At 58.1% G+C, this 25672-nt stretch overlaps 3 protein-coding genes across 6 annotated transcripts; 2 read left to right on the top strand and 1 right to left on the bottom strand.

Moving 5' to 3' along the window:
- Positions 1-576: 576 nt before the first annotated feature.
- Positions 577-5133, top strand: LOC132221939 (tubulin alpha-3 chain). 2 transcript variants are annotated; one of them, XM_059676597.1, is made up of 4 exons: positions 577-708; positions 1530-1703; positions 1973-2653; positions 4757-5133. In XM_059676597.1, exons 1-4 carry the CDS (start codon positions 592-594, stop codon positions 5051-5053), a joined length of 1269 nt encoding a protein of 422 aa, XP_059532580.1. In that variant the 5' UTR covers positions 577-591; the 3' UTR covers positions 5054-5133. The 2 variants fall into 2 exon arrangements, with proteins under 2 accessions (XP_059532580.1, XP_059532581.1); XM_059676598.1 differs by having other exon boundaries at positions 577-712; positions 1555-1703.
- Positions 5134-6091: 958 nt separating this feature from the next.
- On the top strand, positions 6092-8490 carry THAP7 (THAP domain containing 7). 3 transcript variants are annotated; one of them, XM_059676594.1, is made up of 5 exons: positions 6092-6195; positions 6356-6435; positions 6865-7020; positions 7532-7672; positions 7764-8490. In XM_059676594.1, exons 2-5 carry the CDS (start codon positions 6356-6358, stop codon positions 8326-8328), a joined length of 942 nt encoding a protein of 313 aa, XP_059532577.1. In that variant the 5' UTR covers positions 6092-6195; the 3' UTR covers positions 8329-8490. The 3 variants fall into 3 exon arrangements, with proteins under 3 accessions (XP_059532577.1, XP_059532579.1, XP_059532578.1); XM_059676596.1 differs by lacking the exon at positions 6865-7020; XM_059676595.1 differs by lacking the exon at positions 7532-7672 and having other exon boundaries at positions 6170-6435.
- A 630-nt stretch (positions 8491-9120) lies between these two features.
- On the bottom strand, positions 9121-25656 carry LZTR1 (leucine zipper like post translational regulator 1). The gene is made up of 21 exons (XM_059676590.1): positions 25038-25656; positions 24482-24544; positions 22898-22954; positions 20913-20992; positions 20429-20537; positions 19876-19959; positions 18947-19004; positions 17156-17295; positions 15655-15856; positions 15144-15299; positions 14633-14743; positions 14155-14247; positions 13905-14000; positions 13659-13824; positions 13266-13435; positions 13002-13158; positions 12073-12199; positions 11831-11980; positions 11099-11204; positions 10931-11011; positions 9121-10681 (listed from the first exon to the last, which is right to left on the bottom strand). Exons 1-21 carry the CDS (start codon positions 25235-25237, stop codon positions 10565-10567), a joined length of 2523 nt encoding a protein of 840 aa, XP_059532573.1. The 5' UTR covers positions 25238-25656; the 3' UTR covers positions 9121-10564.
- Positions 25657-25672: the final 16 nt, after the last annotated feature.

The following is a 25672-nucleotide window of genomic DNA, read 5'->3' as shown; positions in this document are numbered from 1 at the left end:
ATTAAAACTAACAACTGTAAAAATGTTTATTACTTTCAAGCAAGACGGTCACATAAATCACAGACATCCAAGTCTGAACAGCCAGTTTGTCATTTCTTTCCAATACAAACAGCAGGTCGTGAAAAAGAGCAGCTAGTTCACAGTTGGCAACTCAAATACACAAGTGCTTTTTCTCACTACAGCTGTATTTTGGTGTGTGCACAAAGACTTTATATGTACTTTCCATTTTTGTCACCGTACACAGGGTAGAGATTGAATAAAATTAATTTTGACAATTAGATTTTGGGACTAACTTTAGCACTTAGCTAAGTGGTTTAGCACCTCAGTTTTCACAGGGATAAGTGGATCACACAAACCTCATAGAAAATAACATTTGAGAAAGCCTTAGACATTGAAACGTGTATATATGTCTCAAATTATATTTTCATGCCATACAGTGACAACTGTCTAGAAAACGAACGGGCCTCACATTTATGTTCTGTTTCCCAGCGCGAGTGCATTTCTATCCACGTGGGACAGGCCGGGGTCCAGATCGGCAATGCCTGCTGGGAATTATACTGCCTTGAACATGGCATTCAGCCTGACGGGCAAATGCCGAGTGACAAAACCATTGGCGGTGGGGACGACTCGTTCAACACGTTCTTCAGTGAGACCGGGGCTGGCAAGCATGTGCCCAGAGCAGTGTTTGTGGACCTGGAGCCCACCGTGGTTGGTAGGTACTCGGGCAAGCAGGGTGGCTTTCCAGGGAGGCTGGGAGAGCATCACTAAATCTGTGAGGGTGCTCCTTGGAATTCCTCCGCAGAAAGGATGGATGGACACACAGGTAAGCCGTGACCATGTTAGGCGAGAAACTGAAAGGTTAGTGCTTGAAATGTGGGGCTTGGGCTCCTGATTTAGAAAAACCTAACATACAGAAAAGGCTTTGCAAGGAGTAAGGTGGGCTTATACCAGATTCATTCATGACTGCCTCAGCCCCAGGTAGGCGGTCGCCTTAATGCTGTGCACTTTCGCAGGCTGGTGCACAAGAATCTTAACCTGCGTCTCAGACATAGAAAGGTAAATAGAGAACATTCATTGGGTCCCTCCAGATTAGAAGCCTGAGGAGAGCTGCAAAGGCAGACCTGTCAGTGGTCACCCAGAGGTGACAGAATGTCACCCTAAAGTCTGAGACCAGGCCACACAGGTGCCCTGATAAGACTGCCTGGCAAAAAGCACACTGACCTAGTGACTGTCCAGTATGAATCATTTTTAAAATTATACCATTTGGTATGAAAGAAATATGCACATGTAGTCTTGTGTGCAGGGGTGAGTGCTCTGTTCTCTTCTTTGGGATCCGGTCAAGCTGGTATTTGTGCTGTGAGTTGAGTTTACCTCCCTAGAGCCATAGATTGCAGATGTGCTCTGTGTATTACATAGAGCCTCCCTGTGATACACTGATGCTGTTCACCTGCAAGGAACAGCACCTGCGTGGTAGAATTGAACGGTCCCCCAATCTGTCCATGCTGGTGAGTTAAAAATCATCCTTAAAGGCCATGGCACGTGTCCTCTTTGTAGATGAAGTGCGCACAGGGACCTACAGGCAGCTCTTCCACCCTGAGCAACTGATCACCGGGAAGGAAGATGCAGCCAATAATTACGCCAGAGGCCACTACACCATCGGCAAGGAGATTGTTGACCTGGTCCTGGACCGGATCCGCAAGTTGGTAAGAAGGTGCTGGGAAGCCTTCCAGGGTCGTTTTGGCAAAACCCAAGGCAGAATCATGAACCCATGGTCCTCCTTTCTGGTGTGGCTGCAGTGCATCCATCCGTACATCTCTGTGTCCGCTTGGCCTCCCCTTCAGTGGAATGCATGTTACCTGGGGTGACTGGGATCCATTTAACCTTGTGGAGTCAAAGAGAAGTGACCAAGGCTTGTGGGAGGTTGGCGCTGTGGCTTCGAAAGGCATTGCTCACGGTCTCTGCTTTCTCTCAGGCGGATCTGTGCACGGGGCTGCAGGGCTTCCTCATCTTCCACAGCTTCGGGGGCGGCACCGGCTCTGGGTTTGCATCTCTGCTTATGGAACGGCTCTCGGTCGACTACGGCAAGAAGTCCAAGCTAGAATTTGCCATTTACCCAGCCCCCCAGGTGTCCACGGCCGTGGTGGAGCCCTACAACTCCATCCTGACCACCCACACGACCCTGGAGCATTCCGACTGTGCCTTCATGGTGGACAACGAAGCCATCTATGACATCTGTCGGCGCAACCTGGACATTGAGCGGCCCACGTACACCAACCTCAATCGTCTGATTGGGCAGATCGTGTCCTCCATCACGGCCTCCCTGCGCTTTGATGGGGCCCTGAACGTGGACTTGACGGAATTCCAGACCAACCTGGTCCCGTACCCCCGCATCCACTTTCCCCTGGCCACCTACGCCCCAGTCATCTCAGCTGAGAAGGCCTACCATGAGCAGCTGTCCGTGGCTGAGATCACCAACGCCTGCTTTGAGCCTGCCAACCAGATGGTCAAGTGTGACCCTCGCCATGGCAAGTACATGGCCTGCTGCATGTTGTACCGGGGGGACGTGGTCCCGAAAGATGTCAACGCGGCCATTGCCACCATCAAGACCAAGCGCACCATCCAGTTTGTGGATTGGTGCCCAACGGGATTTAAGGTAGGACTGGGTGATAACGAGTGGTTTTACTTTTCAGCGTACAGCAGACCCTGCGATAGGATGCTGCCCTTGTGGAGAATACCCCGTTCCATGGCAGCTAGGCTCTTGGTCATCAATTAGTGTACCTTTTTAACAGAACAGAAGAATGTCTGAAGGATCGTTGTTCCCATTAGGGTGGTGGATTTAGTATGGGAAATGTAGGTTGACCTTGAAATGATTTTTAAAAAATTTTAATAGTAAAATTTTTATAATAGAAATGTAGGTATTTTCTTTAAGTCCTCATTCACAATTGGTTTTCTGCATTAGATAAAGCTCTAGACCCCCACATTTGTAAGCCCTCATTTTGGGAATTGCAAGGTCCAGGGTCATGCCAGACTGAAAATCATAAGTAGCAGAAATATATGTCATCTTGTTCCCATTTGGAATAGTTGTAACTTGCCACTGACTACCCACATTATTGAAGGTATCCAGCCCTCTGTCAGCCCCACTTAAGACACTGACACAGATTGTCTTTGAGGAAGTAAATTTTAAGTGATTCATGCAAAAAAAAAAAATCATTAAGTCTTAAATTTAAGTTTGCAGACCATAGAGGTTTTAGGTAGGAGTTGAAACCTTGCATTCCAAGTTCTTGAGTGGAGGAAAGTTTCTTTCAGTCACTGTGACCTTTGGAAAGTAAGGACATCTAAGCCAGCCTCAGCTGGGAGGCATTGTGGGAGTTGCTGTGCCCTGTGCCCAGGTTCATCTCCTAGCTGAGTTGAGTCTCTGGCTCCTGTGAACCAGTAGGGAGGCTGGTCTGTGAGGAGGTGCAGGAAGTCAAAGCTTCTTCTGTACCCAGGGAAGACAGTCCAACCTAAGATGGACCATGTGAATTCCCATGTTCTTTAACAACCATTTGTTTATGGATATGGTGTTTTCAAGGAATCATCCATGTTTAAATATGTTTAGTTTCTTTAATTATAGAAACACACATATGTGGCAAAATACTAAAACAAGAATGCTGAAAGACTAAAGTCATCATCTCCTTCCCCAGGGCTTTGTTTGTCCTTACAGCGATGTTCTGTGCATATTCAATGTGTACTATGCCTCTTGCTATATGAGGGAGGCTCACAGGAAGAGCCAAGCAACTTCGGCAAAAAATGCACATTCTTTTCACGTAGGTGACGGGCTCAACTTGCTGCACACAGGTGGCCAGAGAGAACCGGAAGTTGGCACCACTCCCACTAGGAGGGGCTGGTTGGCCCTAGCCTTAGAGCCATGGGGGCCCCGTGATCAGGGTCAGAACCCGCTGTGCCCTTTACCCTGCCCTCCCCAACTCTTCTGGAGAATGGTGTGCCTGGCTTCTGCTAACTACTATCTACTCACCAGGGCAGAGATAGGTGACCACCTCAGCACATTCCCAGGCATTTGTCTTCCTCCAGCATTATGTTCCCTAAGTTGTCCAAACCTCTAGTCTATTTATTACTCTATAGGTATTTCTAAGCCTAAATACATAGAATTCAACTTGCTTTCCTTTTTACCAAATATACAATACAATATACCTTGGATATATTTATATGCCAGGACAGATTTATCATCCTTTTTCATAATCATTATAGTGTTTTACTGTATGGGTGTGCAACAAATGATAGACATTTGTTTCCAATTTTGCCATTACAAACAGTGCTTTCAATTAAATAGAGAAGTCTTTATACATGTAGCTTTGTGTTCTTGTGTGAGTAAGTAAATCCAAACAGTGAAAGTATATGATTAGCCCTGGCCAGATAGCTAAGTAGGTTAGAACAGTGTCCCTATATGCCAAGGTTGCAGGTTCAATCCCCAGTCAGGGCACATATAAGAATCAACCAATGAAATACATAGATGAGTGGAACAATAAATTGATGTTTCTCTCTTGCACCCTGCCTCTCTCTAAAACCAGTCAATAGAAATTTATAAAGAAGTAAACAGTTAAAGGATATTAACTGTTGACAGATATTGCCAAAAACTAATGTACCAGTTTCTACGGGGGTTCATTTAACCTGGGCCCACAGCTCCAGTTTTGAAAAACAGGCTACCATTTCTGAGGCCACAATACAAATTTCACTCTATTTTCCCCTTCTCTGGCAGGTGGGCATCAACTACCAGCCCCCCACCGTCGTCCCTGGAGGAGACCTGGCCAAGGTGCAGCGGGCTGTGTGCATGCTGAGCAACACCACCGCCATCGCCGAGGCCTGGGCCCGCCTGGACCATAAGTTCGATCTCATGTATGCAAAGCGAGCCTTTGTGCACTGGTATGTGGGGGAGGGCATGGAGGAAGGGGAGTTCTCCGAGGCCCGGGAGGACCTGGCAGCTCTGGAGAAAGATTATGAAGAGGTGGGCGTGGATTCCGTGGAAGCTGAGGCTGAAGAAGGGGAAGAATACTGAATGGGAGAGTTGTGCTGGCACCTATCCCTTTGTAACCCCCCCACACACACTGTAACATTACAATATGTTTACCTATTAAAGTTTCTGTATTGAAGCATCATCTGTCCCTTGTGCTGCACTTTGACAAAATTCCCTATCCAGATACCTGCCTTTTTCCAAGTGGATTTGTAGGGGAAAGCATTTCCTTTCAAACTGAAAAACTGTGCACGTTTAATTACCGCATTACTCCCAGAAAGGGCTTCAAAAAGCACATCTGATGCCCTAGCTGGTTTTGCTCAGTGGACAGAGCCGCAGCCTGGGGACTAAAGGGTTCTGGGTTCGATTCCGGTCAAGGGCCCATGCTTAGGTTGTGGGCTCAATCCCCAGTGGGGAGTGTGCAGGAGGCAGCTGATCAATGATTCTCATTGATGTTTCAATCTCTTCCTCTCCCTTCCTCTCTGAAATCAATAAAAATATTTTTTTAAAAAAAGCACATCTGAGGAAATGAAAAAGTGCTTTAATTATTTTATATTTAAACATTCTTAAATCCTTGGTTCCATACTTAATGTTCTTTGGAAAATGGAATAGTAACCCGTTTTTTCCTAAGCTGAAGAGTGGCTGTTTTTACCGTCTTGTGGGAGGGGCCAGGGAGGCAGCCCCAAGCAGCACAAACCCAATTTCTGACCTCCCTTTCCAGGGAGGCCCTTAGCTTTTCCCTTTCAGGTCCCTGGCGGAAATCGCTAGCAGAGCCTCTGCTCATCACATTTCCCAAAACGCAATCACTGCCCACTGCCCGCCCTCCCAATTAGAGGCACCTCTCCAGAAGTCGTGAGCACTGGTTTTTGTCAGGTTTGAACTCGAGTCCAGGCTCCTTTTCGTTGAAGTTTCTCTTGCAATCGGGGCCTCCGCGAATGCGTGGTCCGGCCCCAGGGCACTACCGGTCGACAGCCAATAGGCACAAAAGGGCAAAGGCGAGGGGTCGACTTAGCGATGACAAAGGCGTACGGGGAGCCTAGAAGGAATCGTTCACAGCTGCGACCCCACGCTCCCACCGCTTCCGGGACCAGACCCGCCCCTCGGACGAGCGTTCCGTATTTCCCAGTCTCTATGGTACCAACTTCCGCCATCTCGCGAGACTCCGGCGGCTCAGCAATGGCGAGACCGTGAGTGCCGCTGACGGGAGCCCGGAGAAAGGGCTGGGAAGGGGCTCGGCAGTGGGAGACTCGGCAAGACAGGGCCGCCTGAACCGGAGCGGCGGCTGGGGGCTCGAGGCCCCTACGGGCCGGACAGCCGCCCGCGACCAAGCTCCCGCCTCTTCCCCAGATGCCGCGTCACTGCTCCGCCGCCGGCTGCTGCACTCGGGATACGCGCGAGACGCGCAATCGCGGCATCTCCTTCCACAGGTCAGCGCGCGTGCGTGCTGGCTCACGCCGGTTGACGTGCGCATGTGCCCTTTCTGCTGGCGCGAAGCCACACTTGCACATGCGCGTTCTCTGTTTGGGGCGAAGCTTGAACTTGTGGGTGGGTGGGAGGGGTGAAGCGGGCGATCTAGGAGGAATTGAGTCCGGACGGGAAAGGAGGGACGCGCCTCCACCACCCTTGAACTCTCTGCTCTGCGACTCTTACCTACTAGATGACGCTGAGCACGTTGTGCCTCCCGTGGAGGCCTCAGATTCCGCGTCTGTGCTCTGGTGGGCGGTGCTTCCCTGTTAGGGTAGAAGGGCGGTCTCCTGGCAGCATGTGCAGGGCCAGCTCTTCCCATCTTGGGAACATAGGCAGCATAGCCCCAGGGCTTCAGGAAGCCTGCGGCTCACAGGTTTGTGGCTCCACAGACTTCCCAAAAAGGACAACCCAAGGCGAGGCTTGTGGCTGGCCAATTGCCAGAGGCTGGACCCCAGCGGCCAGGGCCTATGGGACCCAGCGTCCGAGTACATCTACTTCTGCTCCAAACACTTCGAGGAGAACTGCTTTGAGCTGGTGGGAATCAGGTGAGCCTCCTTGCCAGCCAGCATTGGGGTATCTGCAGGGCCCGATGGGGAGATTGCTCATTCACCTGGCACGAAAACAGGCAGACCTGGTTTCGGGGATCACTGTCTCTTCCCAGCTCTGTACCTCAGTTTCCTCTTCCAGAAGATGAGGACAGTAAGACCCACCCCCTGGGGATGGCTGTGCCAGTGACACAAGAGGAAAACATTAGCTTTTCCAGCAGGAGTTCCTTAGAACCCCCATCCTCCCACCAGGTCCACAGATGAAATAATTCATTTTGGCTGGTCAACCCAGTTCTGGTGGAGCCTTTCCACACACCTTAACTTGGAGAAGCCCTGCAGGGAAGAGATTGGTGTAACTCTGCCTAACTTGGCATTCTCCAAACTAACTGTTTTTTAGCCCTGGAGAGCCTGCTACAGGGTGCTGGAGGGCATGCTCACTCTGATCCCCTGCAGGTCAGCTGGGGGTGGCAGTGCTCATTCTCCATCTCATCCAGGTTGCTTTCCCCAACAGTGGGTATCACAGGCTGAAGGAGGGGGCAGTTCCCACGATATTTGAGTCTTTCACCAAGTTGCGCCGGACAACCAAGACCAAGGGGCACAGTTACCCACCTGGTCCCCCCGATGTCAGCCGGCTCCGGCGATGCAGGAAGCGGTATGTGCTATGGGTGGGGGTTGCCACACTCACCCCAATTTTGAGGCTTTAGAGCAGCCGTGGCCTGACCTGTCAGTCTCTCTCCCCACAGCTGCTCTGAGGGCCGAGGACCCACAACTCCTTTTTCTCCACCTCCACCTGCTGAGGTCACCTGCTTTCCTGTGGAAGAGGCCTCGGCACCTGCTGCTTTGCCAGCCTCCCCTACTGGGAGACTGGAGCCTGGCCTCAGCAGTCCCTTCTCAGACCTTCTGGGGCCTCTGGGTGCCCAAGCAGATGAAGCAGGCTGCAGCGCCCAGCCCTCACCGGAGCGGGAGCCAGAGCGGCAGCCGTCCCCTCTCGAGCCGCGGCCTGTCTCACCCTCGGCCTACATGCTGCGCCTCCCACCACCCGCTGGAGCCTACATCCAGAATGAGCACAGCTACCAGGTGGGCAGTGCCCTGCTCTGGAAGCGGAGGGCTGAGGCTGCACTCGATGCCCTGGACAAGGCCCAGCGCCAGCTGCAGGCCTGCAAGCGACGGGAGCAGCGGCTGCGGCTGCGGCTAACCAAACTTCAGCAGGAGAGGGCGCGGGAGAAGCGGGCACAAGCAGATGCCCGCCAGACTCTGAAGGAACATGTGCAGGACTTTGCCATGCAACTGAGCAGCAGCATGACCTGAGTGAGGGGCCACTGGACCCACAGCTGACGGGGGGGGCTGCCTGTCAGGGCTCCAGCCACTTCCTCAGAATTCACCTGGAAAGGGACCTGCTTTGAGCTGCATCCACCAGACCTACCAGATGCCATAATAAAGTGGGTTCTAGGAGGCCCTATATCTGGTTCAGCTGAGGGCTGGGGCCCTTCCCTCAGTGCCAGGCTTGTTCCCCCAGTCAATAGCTGCAGCCCCCAGAAGGCTCAGAGCCTGGAGTCCACGCTCTGGGCTGCAGATAAGAGAGTCCAGCTCTTGCCTACTCCTCCCCATGCAGCTCCATGCTCCACGGGTTCTCTGAGGGTCGGGGTAGTGTAAGTAGAGCCTGGGACAGGTGCCAACACAAGCTGGTTCCTTGAAAAAGACTCAAACCCAAGCCAGAAAGTTCCTTTTCAGGACCCAATAGGCTTCCAGCCTGAGTCCTGGCCTGAAGGCCAGCCCCCACTCAGATGGCCTATCTCGTCTGAAAACCAGGACAAAAATTGTAACTTCTGACCTCCTGGGGCTGCTATGCTTGGCAAGTAGTAAGGCTCAACATTTCTGGTCCCTGGAGGTCTGGAGAAGTGGGGGAAGCACACAGCAGCAGTCCTGGCCTCAATCTGTGTCCCCATTTTAATTTAACTTGACTGGAATCTAGAAGACTTCCCTGCATCTGTAAGCATAGCAAACAGCTCAGTACATGGGGCGACTTTGCCCGCACAGGCGGTATCTCCCTGTTGGGCCTTGGCCACAACAGCCCCAAGAGCACAGCTGAATGCTGTCTAGTCCTGTGAATGGCCACACCGGGTTCTGAAATTTGCTTTTTATGTGGCTTCATTTATTGACAGCATGTCTAGAAAAGACCGTCAAGTGACCAGTTACAAGGCTCCCAAGTTGTCCACTGCAGAGCCGGATGTGCAGGTTGTCCCCCAAGGTCCCCAAGCTCGTTCTCCTTTATGGATGGGCTCCCTTGCCTAAGGGTGCTCACCTGCCACAGCGGCCCCCATCCGCCTACATCCAGGCTCTTCAGCAGGGCCGAGTGGCAGGTGCTGGTTTGCACGAGGCACAGCCAGAGGAAGTGAGCCCTGAGGCAGGGAAGAAAGATCGTTTCCCCCCACGTGGCTTCCTGGAAGCTGGGGCAGAGGGTCCCTGGGATTGTTCCCAGAAAGGAGGCTGAACGGTGCCTTCCGCACTGGGGTGGAATCACAGGGCCTTCAGTGGGGGAACGGGAAAGGATGCATTCCAGCCCATGCAGGAGCCTGTGGTGCAGCATATGGGGGGTGCAGGCATCCCAGGCTTAGGCTCAGGTGGGAGAAGCCAGCCTGGATTCCTTCCACAGCCCCTTCCTCCATGTTGCCTCAGGTGGGGGTGAGAAGTTGCTGACAGAGAACCAGGCAAGACTGACCAATGCCAAGCAATTGGGCCACATGGCCAATCCACAGCTAAGGCCAGAGCCCACCGGTGGGGACACCAGCAAGGTGTGTGTAGTAGGTAGCACTGCTGTGGCTTCAATGGAGGCATGTCTGTGACAGAATACTTAGGGATACACAGGGACTGGGGGCATCTTTACTGACTTCTTGGCACAGCCCAGAAGGATGGGCACAGATATGTGGGATCCTGAAGTCCCTCTGCAATCCAGACCCAGTCCAGAGTGGTTGGCCCTGTGGGCTAGGAACTGGCCCCAGGGCCTTTCACACCAAAATTCATCTTGAATCAGATCCATCTGCCCATCACAGGTGCCCAGCATAAGCTCCAGGGACCCCTTATGCCAACCTTGGTGAGGGTGAGGGGGGCCTGTATGACCCCCACATTGGAGAGACCTTTGCAACATGACTGTAGCCATTTCCACAGCCATGCTGGGTCCCTGTCAGATGGGGACCCCAAAATCAGCTCCCTGGTGGGCTCTCCCCACTGCTGGACCCTGGCCAGGAATCCTGCCTCTTCCTATCGTCACTGAGCCCCAGCTTCCCACCCACGCCTCCATCCCAGGAGAGGATGCCACCTGGGGGGCCTGTTTCACCATCCACTTCCCGCGAGACCTGTCATTTGTGAAACAGGGCATTTGGAGCCCCCCATGTCCCCTCAGCTCTCTTCTGAGGTTCTGGGCACCCTGTCTTCTGGCCAGCAGGTCTGACCACTGTCACAGGCCTGAGGATTGCCAGCACAGTTTTTGCAGGGGGCAGGGCAGGCATGGTCATTCTCCATCTGTGGGCTGGCACCGCCTGGGCCCTCATATGTCGGCACCCAGCTCTGCACACTGCTTGTCGGAGATGTGGGAGGCCAGGGAGTCTATGATGTCGAGCAGTAGCTGTTGGCTTAGTGAGCGCAGCGTAGGCAACTTGGAGACCTGTGGGAGTTGACCAAAAGGCCAGAACAGGATGGAACTGGATTCATGTGAGGGCTGGGTGGGCTTCAAAGATGGGGTGAGTAGTGACCAGAGGGTGGGTGGCTCTGCTTGGTTATCCCCAGGGCCTACTGCTGCAGAAGATGGCAAGATTCCAGGCACCCTCCCCCCACCTGGCCACGGCTGCTGCCATGGAGAGTGGGTCCTGAAGATGAGGGGTGAGCAGCGGGTGCTGAGCCAGGAGGGCCTGACCTTAGTGAACTGGTGCACGATGATGTGCAGGCAGTGCCGTTTCATGTCCAGCGCCTGCGTCTTGTCAGCCGCCTCCAGGATCTGGAATGGCAGGTTCGTTGAGGTGTTGCCCCACCCCTCACCCACCTGTCCAGGTTCAGGGAGGCCAGCAGGCACCAGGTGTACTACCTGCAGCACATTCTGCACCGTCACATTCATCTCCAGGTTCTGCTTGCAGTATGCCTGTAGCCGGTTGTTGTAAAAGCCGTAGTAGTAGGGGGCCGCGAACAGGTAGCTGGGGGATCTGGTTAAGGAGCTGTCACCAAAGGAGTCATCCTCCCACTCACCACCCTCCGCCCAGGGGACAGTGCATCTGGAGCCCTGGCCTGCTAGGGGCAGAGAAAACCTGAGACTGCACCTGCTCAGGCCCGGGGACCTGCCCCACCAGGAGAGTCTGGCATGGGCTCCAGTCCAGGCAGATCACTGGCTTGATCTCTACACACACTCTGACCACTTAGGAGTCAGAAGCCCCATCGAGATTCAGAAAAACACCACAGCATCCTCTCCCCAGGAAAACACTCATACGCATCTTTGCAGAACTGGCCACAGTCTCCCAGAGCCCTAAAGGGCATCCTCGCACCCCAGGTTCAGACCCCCACTGAAGTGCCGTGACCAGGAATCACTCTATGTCCATCTGCTCACCTGTCACATAGCAATGACCAACCCCTTACTCCAAACAGTCATGAGATCAAGAACCCACTGTCCCTCCTGGTTACAAACCCCTCCGTGCCGCATGACCAACTAGTCCAGAGAGCACCAGGCACCAAAAGTCCTCGGGAAATCCCCAGCCTGCCAGGCCGCCCGAGGTGGGTGCTGCGAGCCCCGGCGATGCCCTGGGAGCACCCTCGGGGGTGAGGATGCAGCGAGTCTTCAGGAGGCATGTTGACCTCACCGTAGTAGATGTAGCGTAGCATGGACTCGAAGGCCTGCCTGCTGGGCACCATCTCCCCGATGGAGATATTCACCTGCCCATCCTCGGGCATGAAGGACCGGAACATGGCCTCAAAGTAGCTGCAGACAGGGGGCGGCAGAGGCCTGGCTCTTAGCGGATGCAGCAGGGCCTGCCTGGGCCCGCCCTGCCTGGCAGCTGCACCCCCACCCACCTAGAGCGGGCAGCCAGGATAGCCTTGTGGGCTGGCCGGGGGTGCCCATCCAGCAGCAGTGTGATGTCACAGAACTCCGCGCCGGCCCCCTCCAGGTACGCCTTCATGTCCTGGATCAGAGATGTGCCTGGAGGGGCATGGAGGGACCCTGAGCAGGCACCTCCTGCCCCCCAGTAGACCCTGCTCCTGACTCGGGCCTCAGGGCCCCAGGGCACTTCCTCCTGCACATCTGCCCATTTGCCACCCTGAATGAACCTCCTCCAGGCAAGAGGCCTCATTCTGGCCCTCGAGGCACCAGCAGGCCCTGTCCTCAGCTTCACACACAGCCCTCAGGCACGCCCACCCCCAGAGTCTAATCTCCCAAACTCAGCTCACTGAGCCCTCCTCTGGGCCTGGCACACCCTATGTTGCCCAGGGCAGTGGCCAGGGTCAGCACAGGCCCCAGAGAAAGACGGGGATAAAGGAGCCTGTGCCCTCCCTTCCCGGGTAGGGGGGCAGGGGGCAGCGGGAGCATCTGAGGTCTGCAGGCTGTGCTCACCCCTCACTGGGCCCTAGGGGCGAGGCTTGGTGACTAATCACTGTGACGTGAGCACAGCGCCCCCTTCAGGGCTTTCAGACTGATGCCAGGCAGGGCAGGCTGCCTTACCAGAGAGGTGCCCGTGTCACCTCCAGAAATGGGCTCAGGAGGTTCCCTACCCGCAGGCACACGCCCACGGTGGAAAGCCCGGTGGGTTGGCCGCTGTTCCTTTAACTGAACCTGAACTGCCTCCCTCTGCCCCTGCCCCTGTACCAGGGAGACACTGGGGTCCTCTGCACCCACCCCTCCACCCCTGCCTGAGAGCCTGGCAGGTGACCCCATGGCTCCCAGCCTTGACCAAGGTGAATGCTACCTGGCCAGCCCCTGGCAGGGAAAGGACGCGGCTTCCTACCAATGTCCACGGGCTGGTCTGAGGGGGCGCGAGACGGTGGCTGCTGCTTCCGCCGGACGATCTCCACAATCAGTGGGGATGAGAGGTGCTCGAACTCCTTCATCATGATCACCTGGTTGAAGTGGGACTCCTTCACCACGAAGTTCAGGCAGTGCTCCTGGGACAGACAGGCCGGACAGACGGGCGGGGTCAGGCCTCGGCCCCAGGAGGGCACCAGACCGGGCAAGGGGCTGGCAGCAGTGGGCGGGGTGGGCTATGAGGCACCTTCAGCTGGCCCAGCTGCAGCTTGGCAGCGCTCTCGCACACGACCAGCACGTTCTGCAGGTCCACGGAGGCCTCGATGTACTGCCGACACAGCTGCTCCAGGCGGCACAGCTGGAAGCTCAGCGCCAGCTTGTACACGTCCATGATGAGCAGCACGTCCTCCACGTGGCCTGCACCGAGAGCTCCCTGAGCCTTGGGGCCCTTGGGCAGGGGAGAGGGGAGGACAGGGCCCCGGGCTCCCTCTATAGACAAGCGCGGGCTGGGGCCAGGAGGCAGCGGCTCCGTAACTGAACCACACACGGGTCATCTCGGCCTCGGAGCCTCAGGCTGCCCACCTGCAAGTAGGGTCACTGGCACCACCACCCCGCTCCCGCTCCCCCAGCCCCGGCGGACCTTTCCTCGGGTACTTGATCTTGTCAGTGTAGAGGAACTGCATGAGCACCTCGAAGGGCCGGGCCTCGGCCTCTCGGATGGCCACGTGCAGCAGGGGTGGCCGAGCCCCACCCACAGGCACAGCAGGGGCCTCCCTGGGAGCCAGACCTGCCTCCTCCTCCAGCTTCTGTGGGAAGAGAAAGGGGAGCTTAAGGGCACCCCATGAATGCTGCTGCCCAGGCAGGGCCAGGCAGGGCCGCACCTCACCTGGGCCAGCCGCTCCTTCGCCTGGACGATCTTCCTGCGGAGCCAGCGGCTTCGTGCTGTGACAATGGCCACGTGGCCCTGAACACACTCCTCCTTCTGCAGCAGGAACGACAGGGGGGAGGGCACAGGTTCTCTCCCCGAGGGACACAGGCCCAGCCAGCACGGGGGCCCGGGGACCCCAGCACCAGTGGGCCGCCAGCGTGCCTCTGGGTGCACAGCCCCCCTCCTCCGTCCACAGAAGGGCACCCACCTCACCCAGCACAAACTCCACGTCGCAGAACTGGCGGCTCTCCCACAGCCGCCCATAGTCTTCGTGGAGCGTGCACTTGGGGTAACAGGAGAACTGCAGGAGGAGCCCAGGGGTTACCAAGGAAGACACTATGCTCCTGGCTTTGCCCCCTCTGAGGCCCCGACGCCAAGCTCAGCTCAGCCTGGCTCCCTCCACTGCCCCGGTGGCTCCCAGGCCTCTACTGGCTGCCCCACCAGCGGCACCCTGCCCTGAGGCTCCTGACTGCCTCAGCCTAGGCCCCCCTCTCCACCCCAGCTGCCAGGCTCCTCAGAAAGGCTGCCGTCCCACCAGGTGCAGCCCTGGCTCTGGACACCCGTGGACAAGCTCCGCCCCTACCCCCTGGTTCTGTTTCCATCGTCCGGGCCCGTTCGCCCTGGCTGGCCTCCCTGCAGAGTCAGCTCTAAGGGAGCCGCCTGCTCCGCAAGCCCGTGAGCCCCACCTGGAACCGGTACATCTCCCCGCTGCGGATGTTGTTGTCCACGGTGCCCCCGAAGATGTACATGGCATCCGAGATCACAGCCGCCGCGTGGAAGAGCCTTCCGCTGGGCAGCTGGATAGAGAGGGGGGACAAGTCAGCAAGGTGGGGAGGGGCAGGGCGGGGTCTCCAGCAGGGCTGGCTGTGGCCTAGAGTGGCCATACGGTGGCTAAGGACATGGCACCACTGGCCTGGAAGGCGGGGCTGGAGCAGGGCCTGGGGCACAGCTGCAGGCAAGGGGCCGGAGGCAGGGCCTGTGGAGGTGAGCAGGCAGGACGGGGCCCCTGGGACGCAGAGTGGACACAGCCGGTGCTGTCTCACCTGCTGCAGCGACACGGCCCAGCCAGCGGGGCGTGGGCTCTGGCCCTCCTCTCACTCCTCTGAGCCTCAGTCTCCCCACCTTTGAGATGGGCCGATCACAGGTCCTGCTTCAGAGGGCGAGGGAGCGGTAGGTAACAAGGGCACTGGCCCTCACCTCGGAGGCCGGTGGGGAAGGCTGCTTGGCATTGGTGGTGCCAAAGTCCAGGCCAAACACATCGCGGGACTTCTTGAAGCCGCCCCGGTCCTCGGAGGGCAGGGCAGGCATCTCCTCAGAAGCAGCTGCTCGCTCTGGTACCTCGGCCCCACCAACCTGATGGGAGACACGCAGGGCACAACCAGTCAGCAAAAGCCAGGCAGGCACCAGAGACTGCTCGCCACCCTCACCTAGAGCGCTGGGGGGAGGGGGGGGGGGGACGGGCCACACAGATGAGGGCTGAGTTGGGAGCCAGGAGAACATCCTCAGCACAATGCAAACGTGGTGGGAAGAGGAATCGTAGAGCCCACGGGCTGCAGGTGGAGAACAGGCAGGAGGCCCAGGCCCCAGGGTCAGGCCAGGGTGGGGTCCAGGAACACCCTGAGGTGTGAGGAGGTGGGAGCAGGTGGGTCAGGAACACAGCCCAGGCCACGGGCCCTCGATCCCCTCAGCAACGCCTGGCAGGGCTCACCTCGCTGTCCGAACTGGGCTGGACCACCTCCCAGGTCTGGAAGTCCACGTCGTAGCAGTGCAGCTCGTTGGGCAGAGTATTGTCGGCTGCGCCCCCGAACACGTAGAGGTGGCGGTCGAAGGCCACCATCGTGTGCCCGTAGCGCCGCTGGGGGGGCGGCGGGGAGCCCCGAAGCAGGTGCTCAGTGGGGATGCGTGTCCACCTGGGAGCACACAACAAGGAACCAGTGCCAGGCAGGGGCTCCTGCTCCCCTGTGGCCTCCACCTGGGCTCCGAGGCCCCCACCACAGGCTCAGTCTTCCTAGTGCCCTGCAACCCCTGGGAGACCTTCCCCGGCTGAGGGAGGGCCTGCAGTGCATTTGCCCAGGGTCCCTTGTCGAATTTCGCTCTGGAACCAGCTCTGCACACCTCTTTGGCGGGGGGTGGGGGGGACGGGGACAAAGGGTGCAAGCATGAGGCAGGGTGGGAGGCTGCCTGGGGGCTGGCCTGCGAGGAAGGTGGCACCACACAGGCTCAACCCAACCGGGCCACCAGTCACCCACTACCCACCTGGCTGCTGCTGGTGACCGTGTCTCCCATGGTTTCCTTCCTACCCCATCCCCATCACCCCTGGGCTCCTCGTCCTGCAGCCCTCTGCCCTCTAGATGCGCCTTCCTCAGCCTGCTCCACAGGTACCCCCAGGCCCTTGTGCAGGCCTCAGACCCCTAATACTGGCACCTCCCTGAGGACCCCCTTGCAGATCAGCCACCTGTCCACCTGGCCAGAGCCTGCATGTCTGCCCCAAACCCTCCCCAGTCTGGTTGTGCCTGGCCTCTGCCCATGCCCTCACTTCTCCAGGTCTGCCCTGCCTGCTCTGAGCCCTGTGTGATGCCCACTGTCCTGAGGGCCCAGGTCAAGGCGGAGCAGCGAGCCAGCGTGCACGTGGCTCTCCCCCAGGCCTGGCCACCCCAGGACAGGCGAGTCGGACAGGCATCAGCAGGGTTTCCCCTGCCCAGGACACCCAGCCTTTCTCCTTCCCAGCTGATACGCTGGCATCCAGGGCAGCTCCCAGTCCCCTCCTGAGCCTCCCTGACCTGCAGCCCAAACTCCCTTTCTCTCCTCCACTAACTCCCAGAGCCAACGCCCGGCGCTTGCCTTAGTCCCCAGCACAGGGGTCGAGGGCTGGCCAGCAGCCAAGGACAGCGTACGCTGGAAGCTCAGGGCCCGGGCACCCGCCATCACATGAGAGCTATGCCAGCCATACTTGGTACTGGTGGCCCTGGCCATGCCATTCACGGGGCTGGGGTTTTCTTCACTCAAAAGGGGAGGCCGCCCAGGCCCTGTCTTGCTGAGCTGCAGCCACACCCAAGGGGCCTGCAGGGGACCTCGGGCGCAGTCTGTGTAAAGACACCACACCTCCCGCTGCGGGAGGAGGGCAGCCGGCCCTGCTTTCCTTGGCGCTCCCAGGGACGGCTCCAGATGCAGGCGTGGGGGGCCGAGGGCCCCACCGCCGGTGCACTCACATCTTGTCCTTGAATTCAAACTGGAAGAGGTTGTTGGTTATCTTGGCTCCACTCTGCCCTGAGAACACAAACATCTTGTCCCTGCACACGGCCACCGGGAAGTTGCAGCAGGAAGGGGGGATCTCGCCGCTCTGCACCACCTGTGTGGCAGGGGGTGGGGGTGGGGGCAGCTCAGCCAGGGCCCTCACGGGACCGGCATGCACGTCTGTGCTCACGCTGCTGAGCTGGGACTGCTTTTACTCCCGAAGTTTCTTCTGTGATTGAGGGTTCACATATTTTTTTTTTCTTTTTTTGCAGAACAACCTAAAGCCCCACCGTCCCCTCCTAAATGGAGAATAAAGTCATCACTAAAGGAGAAAGACATCCCCTCCTCGGGAAAGACAGTAGAGCAACCTGGAAACAGCAGCCAGCAGGACAGCAGGGGGCGTGCTGTCCTCACTATCAGGTAAGGGTGGGTTACACCTGAACTGCATCGTCACCTGTGACAGGCTGCCCCCCAGACATAGAGCCTTTAGTCACTAGGTCACTGCCACTGGAACTGACAGGCAGGTCAGCGGGAAGGGCAAGGCAGAGGTCAAGGCTGGGCTTTGGCAAAGGGAGCAAAGCAGCCCCCACCCAGCCCACCCTGCTCCCCTGCACCCCTCACCTCCCTGCCTCCTGCACCCACCCTGCTCCCCTGCACCCCTGCACCCCCCACCTCCCTGCCTCCTGCACCCACCCTGCTCCCCTGCACCCCCCACCTCCCTGCCTCCTGCACCCACCCTGCTCCCCTGCACCCCCCACCTCCCTGCCTCCTGCACCCACCCTGCTCCCCTGCACCCCCCACCTCCCTGCCTCCTGCACCCACCCTGCTCCCCTGCACCCCTCACCTCCCTGCCTCCTGCACCCACCCTGCTCCCCTGCACCCCCCACCTCCCTGCCTCCTGCACCCACCCTGCTCCCCTGCACCCCCCACCTCCCTGCCTCCTGCACCCACCCTGCTCCCCTGCACCCCCCACCTCCCTGCCTCCTGCACCCACCCTGCTCCCCTGCACCCCCCACCTCCCTGCCTCCTGCACCCACCCTGCTCCCCTGCACCCCCCACCTCCCTGCCTCCTGCACCCACCCTGCTCCCCTGCACCCCCCACCTCCCTGCCTCCTGCACCCACCCTGCTCCCCTGCACCCCCCACCTCCCTGCCTCCTGCACCCACCCTGCTCCCCTGCACCCCTCACCTCCCTGCCTCCTGCACCCACCCTGCTCCCCTGCACCCCCCACCTCCCTGCCTCCTGCACCCACCCTGCTCCCCTGCACCCCCCACCTCCCTGCCTCCTGCACCCACCCTGCTCCCCTGCACCCCCCACCTCCCTGCCTCCTGCACCCACCCTGCTCCCCTGCACCCCCCACCTCCCTGCCTCCTGCACCCACCCTGCTCCCCTGCTCCACTGCACCCCTCACCTCCCTGCTTCCTGCACCCACCCTGCTCCCCTGCACCCCTCACCTCCCTGCCTCCTGCACCCACCCTGCTCCCCTGCACCCCTCACCTCCCTGCCTCCTGCACCCACCCTGCTCCCCTGCACCCCCCACCTCCCTGCCTCCTGCACCCACCCTGCTCCCCTGCTCCACTGCACCCCTCACCTCCCTGCTTCCTGCACCCACCCTGCTCCCCTGCACCCCTCACCTCCCTGCCTCCTGCACCCACCCTGCTCCCCTGCACCCCTCACCTCCCTGCCTCCTGCACCCACCCTGCTCCCCTGCACCCCCCACCTCCCTGCCTCCCCACAACCCACCCCAAAACCCTCCAGCCCCTGACCTCCTCCCAGCACGTGAGCTCTCGGTCCTGAAGGCCAATGGTCCACATGTCATTCAACCTGCATGAGGACAAAGGGGTCAGGATGCCCGCCACTGGGGCTGACTGGCAGGGAGGGCCGGGGGGGATGGCTCCCGGAAAGAACCACCCATCACCTGGGACTCTGACCAGCGGACTCTGGGGCAGCCATGAAGCTGGAGCTTCAGTTGGGCGAGTGTGGGGGCTACACTGAGTCCCTGTTGTGCCAGGCCCTGCCCAGTGCAGGCAGGAAGAGCGGCCTCACTCAAAGGAAGGCCCCATTCCCAACCTCTAGGGCAGGGGGCAGGGTCAGCCCTCGGCTGGTCCCTGGGGTAGGACTTCAGAGAGGCAACGCTCACTGTTTAGAAACTGCACTGATTAGAGTGTCTATGATGCTGAAGTGCTGGGGAGTGAGCACATGCTGCTTTGTAATCCGAAAAACACAGCAAAGCCAATTTGCTGAAATAGGAAATGCCTGTGGCACAGGCAAGCGCTCTGTCGTCCTCTGCAGGGGAAGGGCCGAGTCTGAGCCCTGCTGCTGCCACCCACCTGCTCACTTGCCCCTGAGGGTCATTCCTTGCTGTGAGCCTGAGTATTCCCACCCCAGCCATGCAAGGGGCCACCTCTCCCACCCCCAGCTCTGATGACCCCCAGCTATTTGCTCTGGAGACAAGCACGACAGCTGTGCAAACATGGGCCAGGCTTGATGCCGCGGATGCCCTGGGAGGGGCCTTAGGGGTGCCAGTCCTTTTAACCATTGTGGGGGTAGGAAAGGGGCTCCAATCAGTGGCCATCACCCTCATCCTGCCCCCTCGCCCCCCGCCCACATACCCACCCTCACGAGAAACCCCCAGTCTGAGCCGTCCAAGACCAAGAAAGCCCACACTGTGCCCACGGGCCAGGCCGCCACCTACCTGGCGTTGCCATCATAGCCAGCAAAGATCCATAACTTGTCACTGTACACCGTGGCACCGTGGGCTGACCTGGCGACTGGCAACCTGGAGCAAGAGGATGGGGAGGAATGAGGCCACTCGGTGCAGACCCGAGCCTCACAGCCCCACAAGGCTGGCCCAGTGGCCACAGCCCTGCAAGTCCTGCCAGGCCCTGACTGCCGTGCCCACATCTGCTGGCCCCGGGACTCCAGTCAGGATACAATCAACCGCAGGAGGGGCTGAGCTCATGCGGCACCAGGCCCTGATGATGCATTCAGACATCACCGGGCAGAGACCCCTCCCGGGTGCCACCAAATAGCAAAGGGGTGCTCGCAAGGTAGGACTGTGGAAGCGCTCAGCACAGGACATCCGGGTCCCTTCTACCCAACCAAGAGCTGGGAAGAGGCTGCAAACGGTGTAGCTGGGAGTTCGCACCAAACCCCAGCTCCCAGGCCTCTCCGAGCCCCGGGCTCCTCCGTAATGCTGCAGGGCCGGAGCCCGCAGAACAGCCCCGAAGGTTTCAGCAGGTTCTCACCGTCCTTCAATTTTCCACTCCGTCCACTGGCCAGTTGCGAACTTGTATTCGAAGAGGTCGTTTTTATTCTTCAAGTTAGAATTGGAATAAATGTCCCCAGTGTAACCCCCTGGGTGAAGAGAGAGCAACCGTCACACCCAAAGGCAGCATTTCTGAGTCCTCAAACCCCAGGAGGGGAGGGCGGAATCTGGCCCCGTTGGAAAGGCATTCCAGAACTTTCTCCGCACACCTCGGGAGCACCTACTGGGTGCCTGCCTCCGTGCTGGGCTCTGGGGACACAGAGATCAGCAGGACGCCACTCCCTGTCCCCGGCGGGGAAGGAAAGCCACCCCCCAGCCCAGTCGCAGAGGCAGACGGTTCCCGCCCCAGGAGACGGGGCTGAGGATCAGAGTGGACAGGGCGAGGCCAGCCAAGCACAGCACGTGGGCCTGAGGCTTTCATGGAGGTCAGGGAGCCCTGGCCTGGGAGGTGAGGGGCAGCTCACCAAAGACGAACATGCTGCTCCCGTAGACCACGGCTGAGTGGTGGTAGCGGGGGGCGGGTGGGGTCCCAGTGGTGAAGGCCCTGGCGGGAGAACAAGAGTCAATGGGTGTCAGCAATATTTTGAAGGTCATGCCTGTATCACTATAGAAACTTTTTAGGAAATTGCCAATAAGGAAAAAAACACACAGCACTAACATTTATATATAACCCTTTGCTAGAAACCACTGTCCACATCTGGAGGTCACCCCTACACCTTCCTATGCATATTGTGTCTCGGAGTGATTTTTTTTTAAATGGAATCATCTGGTAGATATCTTGCAATATGCTCTCTCAGTTTCACAGCAGACTGTGAGTAGGTCTTCAAGCCACTCGAGAATCATCATTACCCCCCGTCTCACAGCTGCACTGTGTCCTGCAGCATGGGTGGTCCACAGATTTTACTTTACAAATTAAAAACCCATTTATACTGCTTTCTGGGGGCTGCTCCTTTTCAGTTTTATACTTAAGCAATTTTTTTTTTTAAATCCTCACTCAAGGAGTGAGGATATTTTTGCCATTTATTCTAGAGAGAGTGGAAGGGAGGGAGGGAGGGAGGGGGGAGAGAGAGAGAGAAACATCGATGTGACAGAGACACATTGATTGGTTGCCTCCCACAACTGCCCCGACCCGGGCAGGGCTCAGACCTGCAACCCAGGTACATACTCTTAGCTGGGAATCCAACCCAAGACGCTCAGGTGCGCAGGCCGATGCTCTAACCACTGAACACACCAGCCAGGGCTACTTAGGCAGTTTTTAACAGAGAATGTAAAGTCTTCACCAGCTGGTGTGGAGCCAAGAGGTCACTGGTTCGATTCCCAGTCGGGGCACAACCCCAGGTTGTGGGCTCGATCCTTAGTGGGGGCTGTGCAGGAGGCAGCTGATCGATGTTCCTCTCTCTTCGATGTTTATATCTCTCTCTCCCTCTTCCTTCCTCTCTCTATAAAATTCAATAAAAACATTAAAAAAAAAAAAAGAATGTAAAGTCTTCAGAGTGATTTTTAAAATGAATTTGTAACTATTGGCCATACTTTAAAATTAAGTGTGAAAGAAACAACATAGAGATTTCTGTGGCAATCCCAGGGCTACCCAGGTCTCCTGGGCACAAGGTGGGCAGCGTTGGGTGATGCCACCTTGGCGTGCCAGGTTCAGCAGCTGTGGGTCCTGAGCCCTGACATCCTCCTCTGTCGGGGCAGGGGGGAGGGGCGGTCAGACCCCACCCCAGAGGCCGCTGGGACCGAGGGCTGCGCACAGGGCTCCAGAGCAGAGCGTGGCACCCAAGGCGCTCGGTGAACCTGGGCTTCTGCACAAGCAGACGGCAGAGCTCAGAGGAAGCCCAGTATCTTCTAACCCCGGGATCTATTTCTCCCCCTCAGCTGTGAGCTGCTCCAGGTCAGGGGCTGGGCCGCAGGGTGCAACTATGCAGTGCTCAGAGAGGGCAGGTGTCTTGTCCATAGCTGCACAGCGGGGAGGGCCATCTGCAGGAGGCAGGCCGGGGTCCGCACGATGCCCACTGCCTGTGTGGGGTCTCCGGGCAGAGGATGGGCCCCATGAGGGGGGAGGAGCCCCTGCAGCAGCAGAGTCCGTCCTAGAACCCATCTACGAATGGCTCTCTGTGTTGGCTCCAGCCCCTGGCCTGGGAGGCAGGCTTGGTGACCGAAGGGCTCTCCTGAGGCAGAATTTGAGGACCCACAGATCAAACAGATCCCCTTATTAAGAGGATTTGAATAATCAATCTCAGTCATGGACTGGGAAAGAAACCTAAGAGATAGAGGGAACACTGGGTATGGCATGGGAGGCGGGGGGGGGGGGGGGGGGGGAAGGGGGCGGGATTCTTATCTCCTCCTCGAAACCTCTGTCTACCCTTCCAGGAATGTAACTCCACTGGCAATCAGGGCCCCAAACAGTGCGACCAAGTTCTAGGAGAAAGAGCAGGGACCTGGGACGCACCTGCACCAGGAGCAGTCCTTCACGTCAAACCGCAGCAAGTCGTTGAGCATCGTCTTCCTGAAACACAGCCAGGGAGAGGCGGGCTTGGTTCTGGTCTGCTCTGCAGGGCACTGCCCAGCCAAGACCTAGCAGATGGACACTGCAGCCCAGGAGGCGGGGGAGTTGTCCTAGGAGACTTAGCCAGGGCCAGACACCAGCTGATGCCCGAGGGACCAGAGGTGACCACAGAGGAAGCTCCTGAGCTGGTGCAGGCACGGGGGCTGCCTGCTGGGAGTCAGGCAGGACCGAAGCATGACCCCAGCCACCCACAGCCTAGGCCTGCCCACACCTCAGGGCGGCCCCTCCCCTTCTCTCTGATCTTCCTGCCACCTCTTTACCACACAGCCAGGGTAGCAACTACATTTCAAAGACACAATAAAATGATGGTGAACACACAGTGCAATATATAGATGATGTGTTTTAGAATCGTACACCTGAAACCTATATAACTTTATTAACCAACGTCACCCCAGTAGATTCAATTAAAAATAAATAATAAACAACCAAAAAAGATAAAATAAAACAGAAAGCAAATCCACTGGCCATGACACCACCTGTTAACACAACCTGCATGTCACCACCCAGCCCTGTCACTAAGAGGGAAGGAGGGTGTCAACCCAACAGGAGTCCAGCACCCCCTGCACACCAGGCCAGGCACCCCCTGCCTAGCTCAGTCTGCACCAGATGGCTGAGCTCTCCACTTCCATTTACAGAAGAGGAAACAGCCTGGAGATAAAAGGACCCGTCTGAGGCCATGCAGCCAGGAAGCCAGGAGCTGGGACGCGGAGTGTGACAGTAATTCCCCCCCTCTCCCATTTGCCCCTCCTCCCTGACCTTTGACAACCGCCCCCCCCCCCAAGGGCTACAGGCCATCTTTCCTTGTACCCAGTCCGTCTATAAAGTTACAACTGTATTAAGACAAATTTGTATTCTGTTTCTCAGTGTCACATTGTAGCAAAAATAGTTCTGCTTGTTGCTCCACAGTTCCTGCTACAGAACACTTCCCCACCCACCGCTCTGTGCTGGACACCAGGCATTTCCAGTTTGGGGGATTCTCATGGAACGTCTTTCATTCCTTCATGGGACAAACACCTGTCAAATTGTCTGGGTGCTGGGATACAGGCCCTGCTCTGGAGAAGACAGCTAACAAACACGGGTATGCCCTGGGACCAATGGAGCCGGGAAGAGGTGCAGATGGTCCAGGTGGTCGGGGAAGGCCTCACTCACAGGTGATTCAGAGAAAGAGCAGGAGGGTGAACAGGAAGGCAAAGCGCCTGGCAGGGTGGCAGCGAGGGCTGACGTGTTTCTTTCAAGGCTCTGTCCACTCGGTCAGAGCAAGAGGGAAATTTCTGTGTCCGGAGCATATGCTACCCACTGGATGCTGTGCTGAGGGCCCTGAGGGCAGGGAACCTTACAGACTGGGAAATGGAGGTTGAATGCTTGGCTAACATTTGTGAAGACAGTAGTGGAGCTGCAGAAGCCCAATCCAAACCACCATGTTTGTCCCTCCCTGGTCCAAACACCCTGATGCTCCGACTCACTCACCCATTGTCTCCACCAAATACGTAGATGGCATCTTTATAGGCCACAACGGTGTGCTTGCTGCGCCTGGAAAGAAAAGAGGGGTGGGTAGAGATGAGACCAGGACCCTCCCTCCGGGGGGCACCCAAGAAATGAGACCAACACCGGGGCTGCCACATAAGTTGGATAACACCTCTCAGCTATCAAGATGAACAGAAACCCCTAAATTCCACCAGTACACCCCCGCCCCCCAAATAACCCTGCATGTGGGGACCCTGTCATTGTCCTAGGACTCTCTGGACTCCTCATCCCACTGCAGAGCACCTGGGACTCAGCTGGAGACCCACAACATGACTCTGGTACCTGGCCCCTGGGCACCCCGCTCCGGGACTCCCTCAAAATCCCCGCCACGGCCCCGGGCATCGCCCAGGACACCACCACTACCCCCTCCGCCCCCCACCCCCCACCCCATTACCAGATCCCGCTCCAGGACACCATGCCCCAGCCTTTTCCCTGGAACCCACCATGAAACCCTCTCGGGCATCCTCCCCACCCCCAAGGTCCTGGACCCACGCCGTACCGAGCCCCCACGAACTCGTCGCAGGGCGGGAGGCGCCGCCAGCGATGCACTGTCTCGAAGGGCCCGAAGTTGAGCGTCAGGTACTCGACACTGTCCGAGCAGCTGTGGTCAAAGTCCACGCTCGGGGCTACCTTGGACCGCACGCCGCCTGCCAGGGCCCCGGCCCCGATCGGGCCCCCCGAGCCGCCAGCCCCAGCCATCCCGGGTCCACGCCAGATCGGTCACCCGGTCCGCGGGACTCGCAGCCACCGCCCTGGGCCTCCCGGAGGGACTACATTTCCCGGCGTGCACTGGGACGACGGCGCAGCACTTCCGGCTGGCGCCACGCTTTGGTCCGTCGGCGTTTCCGGACAAGCCTAAAGCTCATCGTGGCCCAGCTGGCGGGCGCAGCACCCGGTACCCGAGGTTGTGGGAAACAGTCCCCACGGAGTGCGGGCACCCGATCCCCAGCCCCGTCCGACTGCACTTCCCCGACGCCTGCCCTGCCACACGCCGTCCGGTGAGCGGCCGCTGTTCCCGGCATGCCTTGTCTGCGCGGGGCTCGGCCGTGATCGTCCGCCGCTCCCGGGCTCCCTGGTGGACGGTTCCGAGCTCGCAGCGGCCTCCGCCGGCAGCCAACTCTTCCCTTCCTGCTT

This window comes from Myotis daubentonii, chromosome 19 (assembly GCF_963259705.1).
Source record: "Myotis daubentonii chromosome 19, mMyoDau2.1, whole genome shotgun sequence".
In the NCBI taxonomy this organism is placed as follows: domain Eukaryota; kingdom Metazoa; phylum Chordata; class Mammalia; order Chiroptera; family Vespertilionidae; genus Myotis; species Myotis daubentonii.
Note: the sequence above shows the minus strand (reverse complement) of the source record. Positions and strands in the feature narration are given on the sequence as shown.